General features: G+C 43.3%; 1 protein-coding gene across 5 annotated transcripts in view; it reads left to right on the top strand.

Annotated features, from left to right (window-relative positions):
* The window catches only part of NFAT5 (nuclear factor of activated T cells 5), a 57,110-nt gene that overhangs the window by 9,714 nt on the left and 31,254 nt on the right, over positions 1 to 16,142 (top strand). For 2 of the 5 annotated variants that reach the window (XM_032121666.1, XM_032121665.1), the window contains exon 2: positions 9,963 to 10,088. In XM_032121666.1, coding sequence (XP_031977557.1) covers positions 9,963 to 10,088 — 126 coding nt within the window. Of the gene's footprint in view, positions 1 to 9,962; positions 10,089 to 16,142 lie in introns of those variants that run through there. The other 3 variants (XM_032121668.1, XM_032121667.1, XM_032121669.1) reach the window with 2 other exon arrangements.

Below are 16,142 nucleotides of genomic sequence, written 5' to 3'. Positions count from 1 at the left end.
AGGTGTTTTAAAGGGGTTGATAAATAGCTGTTACTGATGTTCTTTGATCACTTGGTATTTGGGTTTCTCTGAACATTTCAAGGCCAGGTTGGATGGGGCTTGGAGCAGCCTCGTCTACTGGAAGGTGTCCCTGCTCGTGGCAGGGGGTGTAATGAGGTGAGCTTTAAGGTCCTTCCAAGTCCAGCCAGTCTGGGATTCTGTGATTCCATGATTCTGTGTTTGTGTACCTGCAGCTCTGTCAGCCTGCATACTGCTCTGCCTTGTCCACAGTGGTATTTTAGGAGTATTTTTATGTTCTTTGGCTTTTGTCTGGAGTTTACAACTGCACAAGATAGATGTCTCAGTAAGTCATTACTGGTCTGTCCCTTGAAGTGGCAATTCCTAAATAATGTTGTTCTCTCATTCTGAGATGTGTAACATTGGATGCAAACAAGATCCAGGATTTATACTGCCTGTCTACATTTATAAAAGTCCTCTTTGAGCTGTGAATGGGGATGACTGAAACACAGCCAGGAAAGCTTTATTTGATATTTGGATGAATGCCATAAATAGAATTCAGCTAACACATGCCTCTGTCAATTGTTGAAATTCAACTTTAAAAGGATTAATTTCTCAACTCTACCCTGCTGTGCAGAATCCTGAATATTGAGATTAGCAGCTTTTCTGAAGGTTGGTGGGATATACTGCAGGAGCTGGTTACGAATTGCTTGCAAAATTACCTATTTAATACTGCCATTTTTGGTAGTAATACTTGTCCTTTAAAAAAATATAAGAAATAACTTTTAGCTTTCATTTTTATTTTTAAGTAAAAGAAATAATGATACTGTGGAATTGTTCAAGGCTGGGTTGGATGGCACTTGGAGCAGCCTGGTCTAGTGGAAGATGTCCATGTCCATGGCAGGAGGGTGGAATGAGATGGACTTTAAGGTCGTTTCCCACCCAAACCAGTCTGGGATTCTGTGATACTAGAGTTGTGATCAAATGTTAATTACTTTAATCATTAATAATATATTACTGGCCATCTTTCTGTAAAACAACAGCCTTTCAGAAAACTCCTCTCTCTCCTTCACTAACACATTATAAAGTGCATTTCAGGGAGTAGCAGCATTTGCAGGCAAGATTTGAATTTTAGTGCCCTGTGCTACGTCATCAACACGGAGCACTCGGATCCTCTGGGGGTTCTTCAGAGTGGAGCTGCACCAACGTCAGCTCTTTAATCCTGAAGTTTTCTAGCACAGGCAGCACTGCGGCATCTGCCTTTCCCTCCGCGCGCGTGAAGCCTGTTGATTTAGGGTTTGCTGCTTTTGTCTGAAGCCAGGGGGAACTGGAAGGAAGATTTTCTATTTGGCTGTGTAAAACATCCTTGTATACACTGCAGTTTCTTTGAAAACCTGCCACTGTTGCTGTAGCAGCAATCTAGCCCTGCCAGGGCTGACAATAACAGGAGTGCTGGTGGGAAGACCTGCTTCCAGTCTTTCCCTGCTCCACCGTCGGCAGATGCGCTGAGGATGGCGTGGCAGATAGAGGGAACAGTGCTCTGCAGTTTGTTTCCTCTGTCAGGACAGCCTGGCAAGTCTCTGGTGACAGACCTGCATCTGAGAACTGTGTGGAAATCCATGGCCAGTGTTGGGCAATTAGGCAGAACATGCTAATTAGTCTTTACGTATTTTCGATTACACACTTAATTTGTATTGAGTCCTTTGTTTAATTCTATTCTGAGACATACTGAAAAATATGAAATGAAAGCAATGGTTTAGTAAATGTAACCTGGTGGATTTGGCGCTGGGTAAGACAGATAGGACTGGGAGCCTTGTGAGTTATGATCTTACTACAACTCAGCTTCAACTCTTGCAAAAATAGGAGTTACTAGACCACTAACTCTGTAAAATGTTTAGGGTGTCTGCATCAAGACTGTTATGTAGTGTCTGTTGTCCTCCTGCTCAGCCTCACTGCCTATGGGCTGCTTCTTGCTCTCTGGCTTTTGCCATGCAGTTATATCACAGAATTTCACAAGTGTCACAGAATCCTAGGATGGTTTAGGTTGGAAGGGACCTTAAAGCCCATCCTGTTCCACCTCCTGCCATGGGCATGGACACCTTCTACTAGCCCAGGTTGCTTCAAGCCATGTCCAACGTGGCCTTGGACGCTTCCATGTATGGGGCAGCCACAGCTTCTCTGAGAAACCTGTGCCAGGGCCTCACCACCCTCACAGGGAACAATTTCTTCCCCGTATCCCATCTAAATCTATATCCCTGTGGTTTAGTGAGACTTGGTAGTGCTGTGTTAACAGTTGGTCTTGATGTTCTTAAAGGTCTTTCCCAACCTTAGTGATTTTGTATTTCTTTGAACAGTCGCTGTATTTTATCTTTTCTATGTATGTTCAAGCAGGGTCCTTCCATTTTGCTCTGTGTGAAACCTAAACCTGTTTTCAGGACTGTTTGTCTTGTTTTCCCTGCTGCCAAGCTTCTGATGTTAAGTCAGTGAAGTTGCAAAGATGTTAGGAAATACAGGAGTATGATAGTCTGTAATATGTCCTAAATCCTCTTTTGACAGATACAGAACAAGAGCTGATTTACTCTTTGTTGTGTGTTCTTCTATATCTTTTATCTTGTAACTTTATAACTTAAAAATCTCTGCTGTCCCTTAAGCAGAGCTGCCATGGCCTGCAGTTGTCATGGGTGATTCTCACTTCTGCAAGTGAGAGTTTGAATCTCCTAAGGAATACTTAGAAAAGCCAACCAAACAAAAAAAAGGAAAAAGCCCAAACCCCAACAACAACAAACCCTCGGCACTGAAGTAGGAAGTGCTTTAGTGGTCACTGATCTGTCTGGGCTGTGCCTGTCTCCGTCTGTTTCTGTTCTGGTTCATGTACTGGGCTTTGTCTCTCTCCTAGTTGCCTTTCTCAGACTCTCAGAGCTTCCTCTGTTGAGCTTCTTACTGAATCCTTGTTATCCTTCTTTGGCTTCCATCCATGCAGTCCCTGTGCCGGTCCCTGTGCCAGTCCCTGTGCCAGCCCCTGTGCCAGCCCTGTTATTGGCATTGCCGTCTCAATGCTTAAAACATTCCGGGGGCTGGGGGCAGATTCCCTGCCATTCCCTGTCAGGGCTGTGGGTGTGCTATCTCAAAGCAGCTGGAGGAACAGTTTTGTCTGCTCACTCAAAGGCTAAAAGGCACTGAGCTATTGTATTTCCACTGCAGGAGTTACTCCTGTAGGTCCTGAGGTTACTTCTCCTGGTTTAGCCTTGAGGAAGGGAGAGCAGTCGTGCTGTGAGATGTGGACTCTCTCTAGTGGGGTGGCCTAAGTTTTCTGAAATGTTTCCTTAATTTTATTAGGAGTTCTGCTGGAATGCTGGGAAGAAATTCTTCCCTGTGAGAGCAGTGAGGCCCTGGCACAGGGTGCTCAGAGAAGCTGTGGCTGCCCCATCCCTGGAAGTGTCCAAGGTCAGGTTGGACATGGCTTGGAGCACCCTGGTCTAGCAGAAGGTGTCCCTGCCTGTGGCTGGGGGTTTAATGAGATGCACTTTAAGGCCCCTTTGCAGCCAAACCATTCTTTGATTCTGTGATTCTCTGAATTCTCTGTGTTATAATAACCAAACTTACTCAGTCAATACTGTTCCTGGGGTCTGCAGGAGAACCTGTTTGTCTTGGGGTGAAGAGCCAGAGGGTTCCTCAGCTGGCTCCTACAGGCTCTTCCTGATGGGCAAAATAATCTGCTTCAAAGTCTTCCCACACCCAAGCTTTTGTGTACAGAAAAATCCCCGAGGGTCATGTGATATGAACGTTTTTAACAAAGCAAAGCTTTGATTAGATTTTAAATATTTAGAGCTCTCCCATTCCCCCATCATTCTCTAAAAACTCTCTGAACTAAGCTATTGTGGTGGAATCAGTGGCCTCCAATAAGCTCAACCACTAAGCTGTGGTGTTTATCATGGACACTGAAATCTGAGTAGAACTGAACTTCAAGATAAACACATTGACCAACCACAAGGTCTTCTGGCAGAGACCTGAATTTTTTAGGTCTAGAGTAGATTCTGGTTTTAGCATCCCTTACCCACAAAAGTTTCTGAAAGATGTCAAGTCACATGTACTGTTTTATTAAAATGCAGTGGCCTTTGGAGTGAGGAGTGACAATCTGACGTTTGGAGCCTTGGTAATACAGGTTTAGCCCAAAACTGTGTCTTAGATTAGCATCATAGGACCTTTATATATGTGTGTGGGTGCTCTGAAATGGAATTTGCATCCCTAGCTGGGGGTGAGGTGGAATATGAACACTGTTATTTTTCCTTTATGGCCTCTTTAATTTGCTGAGCACGCGTGCTCACTTCTTTGACCTCCCCTGTGTAGCAGAGGCTACTTGCTGCTTCATGATTTCTAATTGTTTTTTAATCTCAGTTCCATATAAACAACTCTCTTGGCCTGTTTGCTTGCTTGTTTTTTTGATCAGCTTAGTGAACATCATTAGAAGAGATTTCTGCTCCAATGCCTCCAGCTGATTAGAGGAGGACACCAAGGTTTTGTCTAATCTCTGGTGTGACTGTCATGTGCTGCAGCAAGGAAATGGCTTTGGAAGAACCAGCCAAATCTGTGCGGGTATTAAACCATGTTGAGGAGACGAGTATCAGTGGGGATCAAATGGGCAGCCATTCAGTGCAGGGAGCTTATTAAAAGACAAGGATTAACTTGGCTGCTGTTCATGAGGTCATGGAAGTGGTAAGGGATTTCCAGGATGTACCTTTCCTTAAGGGCAAAAAATGTCAGCAGCAAGTGGAAAATGCCCTATCTCTGTCTCTAGTGCTGATAATTGGGGTGGTTCTCATCTTCCCCCATGTACTGATCTGGCTCTTTGCATGATTTCCATGGAGCAGGAAATCTGTCATTACCTGTTAGTCCAGGAGGGGGGATGAAGGGGATGCTGCTGGAGGAGCCCCTGGCATTAGAGGGGCTGAAATCCCAGGAGCAGGGCACAGTGGTGGAACAGGCACAGGTGAGCTGGGGGAGAGCTGGGGCTGGATTCCAACGACCTCCTCAAGGCTGGGCCTGGGAACAACCTGGAGAAATGGTGGTGGAGTTGGAGCTGCAGCCAGGACCCTCTGCATTAGTTATGGCCTCATTTGCCTGCAGGTCAGAGCAAACTTCTCCATCGGGTTTGTGGCTTGGCTTCCAGCTGTGGCAGTTCTGGGTAGCGTGGCTTGGCTTTTGATATGAAATAGCAAAGCTTAGGGGTCTCTTTTCTGTATGTAAAGAAAATACTATAACCCGTAAGGTGTTTGGAGGTCCTGGCAAAGCGAGGATGTCTGCATTCCTCGTGGCTGAGCTGCTGTGTTTTAAACGTTGGAATTGGGTGTTCTCTGCTCTTTTCCATGTCTCTGTGCTCCCAGTGTCACCAGGTGCTGAGTTAAGGGCAGCAGCAATTTGGTCAGCCAACCAGAAGGATCTCAATTCAATTTGCATCACAAAAGCTTGAGGACAGAGAGGTTCTTTAACACCCTGAGCCAGTCCTAGCACAGCTCGAGATAATGGGGCACTAAATTTCTAGAAATCACGGTTCTTAATCTGTGCAGCTGAAATGTCTGTGTAGGTGCAGCCAGAAAGTCATGGAGGATTCATGGCCCAGAAGAGTCTCACAGGTGCTGCATGTGACAGAATAGTGGATCCTTGTGTACTTGGTTTGCTGCTTTACAGAAAACTTTTTCCATGAAGAGGGAGAGCACTCTCCACGCTGGGAATACCTACTCTTTGGGAAAAGCAGGGCTTTGTATGGGACTTGTCACAGAATCTTGGAGTTGTCTCAGCATTCCCACACAGGAAGCAGTTGTGTCGTGTTCTCTTTGCTCCTGTAAGCTTAACTGCTCTGTTCCTGAGAATGAAGTTTAAATGGAATCCCAGCATGTTAGTGAGTGAGGAGGAATGTGATGTTGCAGCTTGCAAGGTGTGTTGTGTTTCTGAACGGTCCCTTGGTGCTGTGAGGATGAGGATGGGTTAGGAATTCCAGAGGTATTTGCTGCTGGTGGGTATGGGAGAAGGCTGAGCGCTTGGACTTTGCTATAGGCCCAGGTCTGTAACTCAGCCTGGTTAGGTTGTGTGTAGAAATCCAAAAACATTCCTAGAAAAGGGCAGCTGTGTGTGCACTGAGGGGAAGTGAGTAAAAAAGGAAGTGAAGGAGCTTGCAGAATTTGGTTTGCCATCACGAACCAGCCTTCTGCACTTCTGCTGCAGCATCACCACATCAGCTTCACACGCTGCTTTTTGTACCTTCTCAGTGTTATTTTTCCTAAATCTTTCCAAGGCCTCTCCTCTCCCCCTCAAAGACAGAGCTCCTGTCACCAGCTGCTGGGACTGATCCAGGTCCGTGTTGACCCAAGGGCGTATTTTGTGTGGACTGGTGGTCATGTGTCCGGCCCTGCCACAGACACCTTTTGTGTGGTTGTTTTAACTTAAAATGACCCAATTCCAGGGAATCCTGGAATGGTTTGGGTTGAAAGAGACCTTAAAGCTCATCCAGTGCCACCCCCTGCCCTGGTCAGGGACACCTTCCACTAGCCCAGGTTGCTTCAAACCCTGTCCAGTCTGGCCTTGGACACTGCCAGGGATCCAGGGGCAGCCACAGCTTCTCTGGGCACCCTGTGCCAGGGCCTGCCCACCCTCAAAGGAACAATTCCTTCCTAAATTTCTTGATTACTTTCTACTAATATATAAATTCAGAATGTTTTGTGCAGGTTCAAGTAGTACACATGGACAAAATCATCTCTGTCCTGATTGCAGGTGCTGTGTTGTTGGATCCTGATCCGATGTTTGGTGCAGATCTGGTCCATATAATAACCATGTGAAATAGAATTTTCTGGACTGTCAGTACAACTGGCAGGAAGATCAAAGTTCCAAGCAGCTGATCTCAGATGAGAGATTATGAGGGCAGGATAATCGGATAAAGGGCAGTTGAAGAAATTTGACACTTAAAATACTTTTTGTAAATCTGCCTGTCCCTGTGTGTCCTTGGTTTCGGGAGGAGAATTTGTGAAGCTGGGCTTGTCTAGGCGAGATATTTTGGGGAAAGAGAAGAGATTTGGAAGTTTACTGTAGATAATATGTCTAATAACTGATTACCTTAATGCAGGTGAGGGTTTGTGTGGGGAAATGAGTGTGTGGGACTTCTGGCTGATCACTAGGGTTTTGTTATCTTGTTTGTGTGTTATCTTGTTTATATTTCATAATAACACTAATCCTGAAACACGTGTTCCTTGCTTCCTGTATGGAGAGAGAAAATGTGTTTAAACGTTGAGTATAAATGGAGCTACTTCCAGAAAAAAACCCCAGGAACTTCAGATCAACCAATGTATTCATCAATGGAATTTAAATCAGCAATAAATTACAAGACACTTAGTGCTGTCAGACAGCTTAAACTTCCTCATTGATTCAGCACTGGCTGCTGGAAGCAAGAATTCTGTCTACACATTTTTTTTCTTGCTAATTATGTAGAAATACGTAATGATGCTGAAATGCTATTTTTGCCTCCAAATGTAATACTGCATTTCTATAGCAGCCTTTCCCTTTAGTAGGTGTTTTCTGCATGAATCAACATAAAATTATAGCAGGAAATTTCATGTTCTCAGTATTGGTGAGTGCACACACATGTAAAACATGGTGATGGAAAGGGGCTGAGCAGTAACTTCAGCTCCTAATGCAGTGTGAGGCATGGGGGGAGCTGTATCCTCTGGGGAAGAATTAGTTTCCTTGCAACAGCTCTCATGTTTCTGGAATTTGTCAGTTTTTGCTTTAATGCTATTTATAGTTCAGCATATATAAACATTGGCCTGTGTTTAGGTGAAAACACAAAGTTTCATTTGAAGTCTGATGTGTGTGGAGTAGGTTTGTGGCAGCAAGAGTTCTTAAAGGTACCTGGGCATCGCTCTGGATGTGTTGAACTGCAGTTGGGATTGCTCTGGAAGGTGTTGAACTGCAGTTCACTAATGATGTGTTTTAGACTGTGAAGCTGCATCTGCTGCGAGAAAAGCAGGAGATTTGTTTTTCTTCTGAAAGTTTGGATTTGACCATAAACTTCTGCCCTGTGTTCATAGATTCACAGAATGGTTTGGAAGGGGTTGGAAGGCAACACTGGTTGTCACTTTTGCCCCTGTTGTACTACAAGGAGCAGCTGCATTTGCTTTTCCTCAGAGATGAGTACAGCAGTTTGTACAAGCCCTTGTAAATGAGCACCAGCCTTTACTCTGGCTGGCACTGGCACTGCTACCTGTAGCAGGGCAGGAAACTCACAGGCAGGTGTTCAGGGCTGCTGCTACTCAAAATGTTTAGTGAGGGGCCCCAAAATGAGGGATTACAGCAGTGTGTGTCTGCAGGTAACTACAGAATGCTTTATATTTCATATGTAAGTTGAATATATACATACACTTGCATTCCTTTCTCCTCAAGAAAGCCTCTGAGAGGAGTGAATTGTCATCATCATCATTCTGTCATGACTCATAAAATATTCAGAGTTGACTACAAAAGCTCCTTTCCAAACCCCAAGTTAGTAGGTAATTGAGAGCTTTTCTCTTTGGGGTGGCTCTTGTGGATGTTTTTTTGTTTAAGAAATTTATTTTTGACTCTCCAGTGTGGTGAAGGTTCTGTCAAACCTTTTGCTTTAAAGGGATACTTACATCCAAGACTCCCACAGGATAATTTTTTCTTAGGGAGCACATGATTTTTGCAGTAATCCACAAGCAGCACAATTCTAATCTTTGTGAATAATTCCAGTATGATAAAGAGGGAGGGGAAGGAAAAGCCAGCATTAGAATTGAAGCACATTCCCAAAGGTCACAAGACCATTAAGAGCAAATCTTTAATTTCATGCTTCATTGATAAAGACCAAGTTACTTGAAATAGGGTCTAAAATATGGCGCCAAACCTCTATCTTGAAACACCTGGTGAGCACTCCTAAGGCTGCAGGTGTACAGGAGGCTGGAATTAGCTTGAGAGCTGTAAATATGAGAGGATGGAACAAGCTCTTAGGAGGGAACCTTAGGACGTCTCCTGGGTAACACACAAGGAGGAAGAGAGATCAAAACCAGGGGATTAATACAGGGCAGGGAAGACATGGACCTGTTGGAGCAAGCCCTGAAGAGGTCACTAAGTTGATCCAAGGCCTTGAGCCCCTGGGTGCTGGAGCCAGACTAGGACAGCTGGAGTTCACCTGGAGAAGAGAAGGCTCCAGGAGGACCTCAGAGCCCCTTCCAGGGCCTAAAGGGGCTCCAAGAGAGCTGGAGAGGGACTGGGGACAAGGGATGGAGGGACAGGACACAGGGAATGGCTTCCCAGTGCCAGAGGGCAGGGATGGATGGGATATTGGGAAGGAATTCCTGGCTGTGAGGGTAGGGAGGCCCTGGCACAGGGTGCCCAGGGAAGCTGTGGCTGTCCCTGGATCCCTGCAAGTGTCAAGGGCCAGGTCGGATGGGGCTTGGAGTAACCTGGGGATAATAGTGGAAGGTGTCCCTGCCCATGGCAGGGAGTTGGATGGGATGGGCTTTAAAGTTGCTTCCCACCCACACCAGTCTGTGATTCGAAGGCTATAGGATGTTGTTAGGATGGTGGTGCTAAATTAGGCTTTTTTCCTTAAGAAGTCAGTTGCACAGTTGGAATTCTGAAACCAGATTTGTCTCAGATTCTCACGTGATGTGCTGCCCTCAGCCCTTCATTCTGGATGAGAATAGTTTCTCTGGGAGTTCATGAATTATTTCTTTGTTTGAACAAGTTTGTGTCCTTTGTTTCAGTCTTCAGAATGTGCATCTTAATGTTTGTTTGTTTTCTGAAATAACTTTTCTCCATGCTGTTACTTCCGAGCACTTACTGCAGCTTTTTCCAGAGGTTGTGAAAGGGTTGGGTAATAGTTTGTATCTTATAGGCAAAAACATTCTTTCTTTTCTTGTACAGGACACGGGTGACTTTTTGATCAAGTTCTTTTTGTTCCACAGAATCTGTCTATGACCTTCTCCCAAAGGAGCTGCAGTTACCACCTTCCAGAGAAACATCCATAGCATCCATGAGCCAAACAAGCGGTGGCGAGGCCGGTTCGCCGCCTCCAGCTGTAGTTGCTGCTGGTAAGGACTCTCCTTTATTCTTGTATTTTCTTAAGGTTTATAATGTTCTGGCCAACATGAACAGTGCTGGCAAAGTTCTGAGTGTAAGAAAGAGCTTGTGGAGAAGTAACAGAGTTCATTCTAGGAGAATATAGGTGGTATCATTCAGCTGGGTGATCAAAAGTGTCAGGTATTTTATGTTAATGGTTGCTGTGTTTCGTGTATGCATCTCCATAAGAAATAAATTATCTGTTCCTCTATTCTGTTGTGCCACACAGGCAATTAACTCCTAGAATGCACTCTGTCTTCCAAGGGAATAAATCCCTGTTTGGAACTAAGGTGGAACGCCGACTGACTGTAAACCAGTGGATTCTAGTTAGGATAAAAATGGAATGGGAGATGACACTTTGGGCCATGAAGCTTTTACCAAAATGTGAGGAGGAAGAAAAGGTCATGTTTTCCACTGGGGCCTGAGGAAGTGTAGTATTTAAACTCCTTTCACACACATCTCTAGCATGATGTGGTAAAAAATCCTCAAATACATGAGGATATAATGTATATCAGCTGAAACTCTGTAAATGACCAGTGTAGTTATTTTTCTAATTGACAACATATAAAAAAGAGGCATGACCTTTTAGTCTGCATCCTTTTCTTATTCCCAGCCATGTTGTAAACTTTAAAGACTCTCACTGATCTTCATTAAACATAAAAAAGTGAGGATCTAAGGACAAAGCTTTGATTTGGGAGGTTAGCCTTAGTGCTGGCTTGCATCTGGAATTCTTGTCAGTAACATATATATTAGTAAACATCTGTGCAATGGGGAGAAAAGATAATTTTGCCCATTATAGATGCATCTCCCTTCACTGGATAAGGAGGCTTTTTTCATAATTTGATCCCCATATATCTTATAAGGTCATGTTCCACTAATTGGCCTTAAATTGTTGCTTAAAAAAAAAAAAAGTCTGTAGGGTGCAGATTCAGATAGCTGCATTATTCCATTTTCTCTCTCTCCAAGTTCATATGCATTAAAGGTTTGTGTGAGACTGTTTCCCAGATTTGCATGGTTCAGGAATCCTGATCAGAACCTGAAGTGGTTGTAGATTTGTCAGAGAAACTTTACAGCACTGCTCACCATTCATGTTTTGCCAGACCTCTCCTGAGAACCTGTGGATTTAACTGTGCACAGTGGAACTTGGTCATTGAAAGAATTTGATGCTTTTATTATATTGGAAGGATTTGATACTTTTATATCACTTACTAAAAAAATAATTTGGGCATCTGTTCTAAAATCAGGGTTCTTAAATGGTGGGTTTGGTTCATAGACAGCAGCACCCAAATCTTGAAGAAACACGTATCCTAAAAACAACTGAACAAAACTACCCCACAAACCCTGTTACACTCTAAATCCACAGGCAGACCTGAACTGCTAATTAATTCTGTACCTAACAGAAAAGACTTAAAAACTTGAATGGAACTAAAAGTCTGTTGCCTCCAGGTATTTGGTGTCTGCCAGCAGCCAGTCCAGATCCTTTAAAAAACCTGAGATGCATTAGGTGTGTTTGGGTTAAACTGCAGCACAAGTTTCTGGAATCAAAAACTTTAAAAACTAATGTTGAGGCTTTTTGTTAACACTGAAAGGAGACCTGATCATTCACCCACGAACACCTTTCAATGTCAGTGACCCTCTGAGCTGATATCAAATTGAGAGCTTGGATTATTAAACCTGGGGAAGAGGAGGGTCCAGGGTAACCTTAGAGCCCTTCCAGTGCCCAAAGGGGCTCCAGGAGAGCTGGACAGGGACATGGGGACATGGGCCTGGAGTGACAGTTGTTAAAAATTCTGTTTAAACTGCCCCACCCAACCAGACAAAGACCCATTTTGTCTCCACTGCTGGTTTGAACGTGGCACATGTTCTTGCTGTAGCTGTACCACGCTGGTAGACAAAAGGTGGTTTACTATTTTCTTTAATTGTTTTGGGATTTCTGCTATGTCTTTGAGAAGCTGCCACCTCACTTTCAGCCCGTGTTACCCTGCCTCGAGTAGTAATGAGAGGTCTGGTTAGGGTTTCTTCACAGAAAAATCATCCTGGGCTTTGTGCAGACCAGGTGTTTATACAGGGAAACAAACATACATTTTACCCTTGCATTTCAAAAGATGAAGATTGACTATCATTTGTATACATCAAATGCTTAATAGCAGACTGTGGGCAGCTTTTTGGGGAGCTGACACTGTACAGGAGCAGGGTAAGGAGGAAGGACTGGCAACTTCTTGTTCTGTATCTGAAATTTTCCCCTTGTTTTCTATAAGTCTTTCTATTTTATTTTTTTTTTGTCTGCTCTTACTTGCCTTAAAACCTCATATTTAGGAATGAGAGGGAAATGATAGTTCAGTCTGCATAGTGCTGTAGGTAATCTCATTTATTGTTGTTTTTGAAAGGAAGGGCTAATTTGAACAGCTAGCCACACCATGTAGAATTCCCCTGCAGATCTGATTACTCTGGATAATGAGAGGATTCCGTGACAGGGATTGATCCAAAGTGTTCAGAGCTTTTTACTACTCCTCTAGTAGTTCACACAGCTTGTTCTCTGCTTCCTGAAACACAGAGTAAGGCAATATCTGGCTGAAATTCAGCTTACTTGAGGCTTTTTTGTCACCTTGCTGTGGGGTTTTGTCCCATATAAATCACATTGTAGGTTGGAAATACTGCTGCAGTTAACTCCTGGTTTTTTTTGGAGGAGCAGGATGGGCTGGTTTTAGCAGTGATGACCTCACAGGGGCAGACTTCTAGTTCTTCTTCCATTTGGAAATTTGTTTTGTGATTTACAGAACAGTTGTAAGAGTATGAAAATGGAATGTTGCTGATTGGATTTTCATTAATTTGTAAATAAATGTGTATCTTCTATTCATTAATTCAGACAAAAGAGGTGTTACCCACTCTCTGAATATCAAACTGGCAAGTATGATTTCATAGAACTCTGGGATTTTGAGCTGCTAGCTCAAGCTTCTAATTCTGTAGTTCTTCTGGAAAGCAGAAGGGAGGGAAGGGGAAAGGTTTTACCCCTGGAAACGGTTCTCTGTGCTCGCTACTTGAATGCCAGTGTCTTTGTTCAGGGGACAGGAAAAGCAAGATTTTTCCCAGTGCAGCACCATAAACACATTAAATATGAATCATCTCCAGACTCTGGAAATGCATTGAGGGTGTCATGCTGAGAAATGTCATTGTGTGCTCTGCCTGGAGATTTTACATGAAATAAATGTGCCTGAAGCTTTCCCAGTGCTCCTGCACAGTGTTTGTGAGCTCCAGTTTTGAGGAGCAATGCTTGAGTCTCTTCTCAGTTGGTTCTGAAAGGCTGAACAATTTTTTGGTGTTGATCAAGACACCTTGAACCTTAAAATGCTTAAAATTCACTCTGCCAATTGAAGTCCTTTCTCAAAGGTGTCTTTCCAGCTTGTAGGTAGCTCATGGTTCTTGTCTTTAGGGGATGATCAGGAGTGTTTTCAATCATATTCTTTAAATGAGTGTTACTTTTTCATCTTTTCTTTCCAGTGCCAGGAATGCTCAAACCTTCTGAACCCCAGTGAACTGTTACAGAAACTCCCTTCCCTTCTCACCATTCCTTGTTCTTCCTGCAGCAAAACTTGGAATGAGATGCTTCATCTTGATGATCTCTCAAGCTGCTTTCCATTTCCCACAGAGGCAAATATATATATATTTCCATATTTTTTGCATTGCTGTCCAGTTTCCAGTTTGTAGTTTCCAGTGGAATTCTCCAGAGTGGTGTTCTTGCTGCAGCAAAAGGGGAACAGATTTTGTGCTACTGAAATGTATTTACTGATCTCCTCTTTTGCATTCTCCATTTTGGGATACAGTTAATCTGTGATGTAGTGAAGTCTTCTGGCTCGCAAACGCCTGTGATTACATCCTAGGAAAATAGTAGGTAAATGATGAAACTTTACCTTTTTGTGATCAATTTTATGCTTCTTTTTATGCTTCTTTTTCAGTAAAGGGACAACCTACTTGTCCAAACAGATGTAATTGGCTTTTTTGATTGGAGTTGTAATTGAAATGTTGCTATAAGCATCTTTGGTCATTTTAATGACGAAAATAGGGCTTTACTTCTGAATTGCTACTTTAGAGACATGGATAAAGATATCTGCATCACCTGTGGGGTAGAGGCTGGGTGCTAAGGGGTCGTGTTTTCTGCTGCCAAAATAAGGCTTTTTCATCATTCTCAAACAGAAGATTCTCATAAAGCCTCAAAATGGAGATGGGTTTGTTTTGGTTTAGTTTTCCCTGAGTGGCTTCTCAGGCTTCTTCGTTTTTATTTTTACTGAAAATATTTTGTCCATTTATCATCCTTCCTGGTGTCATTAGTCAGTTTTTCCTGTTGATACAGAAGTAATTACCAGATATTTCAAAGGGGATCTCAGTGCTGTCCCCAGTTCTCTTATCCTGGGCTTACGATTGCACGTTGTAAACAAATGAGCAGAAAAAAGGATTCTTCTTTGTAGTTGGCCTCCAATGCCTGTAAAAACTTCCATTTCTTTGTAGGCTTTTCCCTTCCTCTTCCCACCACCCTCCCAGTTGGAAATGCCTTCCTGTCATTTCCAGGAGGATGTCTTCCGGGGATTTCTGTCTGCAGCCTTCTTGCTTCAGTCACGAGTCAAATACTTCTTTCTTACGCAATGAACTTCAAGCAGACCCTAATGCTCATTCAAAACTCACCCTCCTGGTGCTGTACATGGGTTTAAGTGTTTCTCCTGGAAGTTCATGTCCCAAAAGAGCCGTGGCAGAGCCCAGTCTGGAGAGGCCAGGCTGTGATGAGGGTCAGCTTAGCTTGGAGAGGTTCCTTCATCATTCCAAAGGGTCTTCTGGTGAGACATCATTGCTGGGAAATGCCAGAGACAAAGATTTTTCTCACTGTTTCCATTTTAGGTGTTATCTCTCCAAATTTAGTTGGAATATACCAGCTGTAAGGAGTCGTGTGTTGAGGGCATTCCTGCTCCATGAGCTTCCTTGGAATTCCATATTTATATTGGTGTTCATCTAGTTCACATCTTTTCTAAATTGTTTGTTTTCAGTCTTCATAAATTTCACATCTAGTTCGCATCTTTTTACTAAATTAAATTTATTTTCAGTCATCATGAATTTCATACAGTCAGTAAACCCAGTTTTCTAGAACTACTCAAAGAAACTGTCATCATTCTGTGAGGTTTTTTTCTAATGGCAATTTCTTGCATTAAATGGCTCCTGTTATTAGATCAGAAAGACTTGAGAACTACTTTGTGACATGAGAATTCCCTGTTCCATAAGGAATCATGGAAAACCGAGGCAGCAAGGGGAAGAACAGTCCTGTTGTGCCACTGCTTGGGCACCTCCTTCTGTAGCAGCATCGACAATGTTGTGAAGGCCAAGAGCAGTTCTTGATTTCTTAGGAAAAACCCAGCCCTATATTTAAGAGATAAAATAGTCTGTTTCTTAAATTGAGGTGTTTTTTGCCAGATCCATCAATCCTAATGTCTCATTCAGGGAGCTAGGGAGGTGCTGAGGGGTGGCAGAGCTTGGAGAGAGCAGCTGAGGGTCCCAGAGTTCTGCTTGCTTGGAATCAGCCTTTTACACTGAGTGGGAAGATCTAAGATCCGTGGAATTGGTGTGTGTGAGACACTAACAAAAGTCCTCCTTAGATACCTAAACTTGAGTGTTAATTGAATAATGGGAGTCATAACAAAACCATTGATTGATGTATTTACCCAAAGTATAATAATACACTGCTTGGGTCAGCATGGGAATGTAAAGGGGAATTTACACTGTTGGGCTTAATGTAAATTAAATTAACCTACCTATCTTGAATCTGAGTGTGTTTAATAACTGGTGAATTGGATTGCTTTATGATATTTGCTGGGATGCTAGTTTTTTTCTCTATTAATACACTTAACTTGCATTCTAGCTTCGCCATTCAGAGACAGGCATCGAGTGGTGGGTTGTGTGACAGTGTCTGTCAATAGTGAAGACAAATAGTGCCAGAGACACTTAACCCATCCAATCTCACCCAGGGTATAGGTCGGTCTTGTTTT

Source organism: Corvus moneduloides, chromosome 12 (assembly GCF_009650955.1).
Source record: "Corvus moneduloides isolate bCorMon1 chromosome 12, bCorMon1.pri, whole genome shotgun sequence".
In the NCBI taxonomy this organism is placed as follows: domain Eukaryota; kingdom Metazoa; phylum Chordata; class Aves; order Passeriformes; family Corvidae; genus Corvus; species Corvus moneduloides.
Note: the sequence above shows the minus strand (reverse complement) of the source record. Positions and strands in the feature narration are given on the sequence as shown.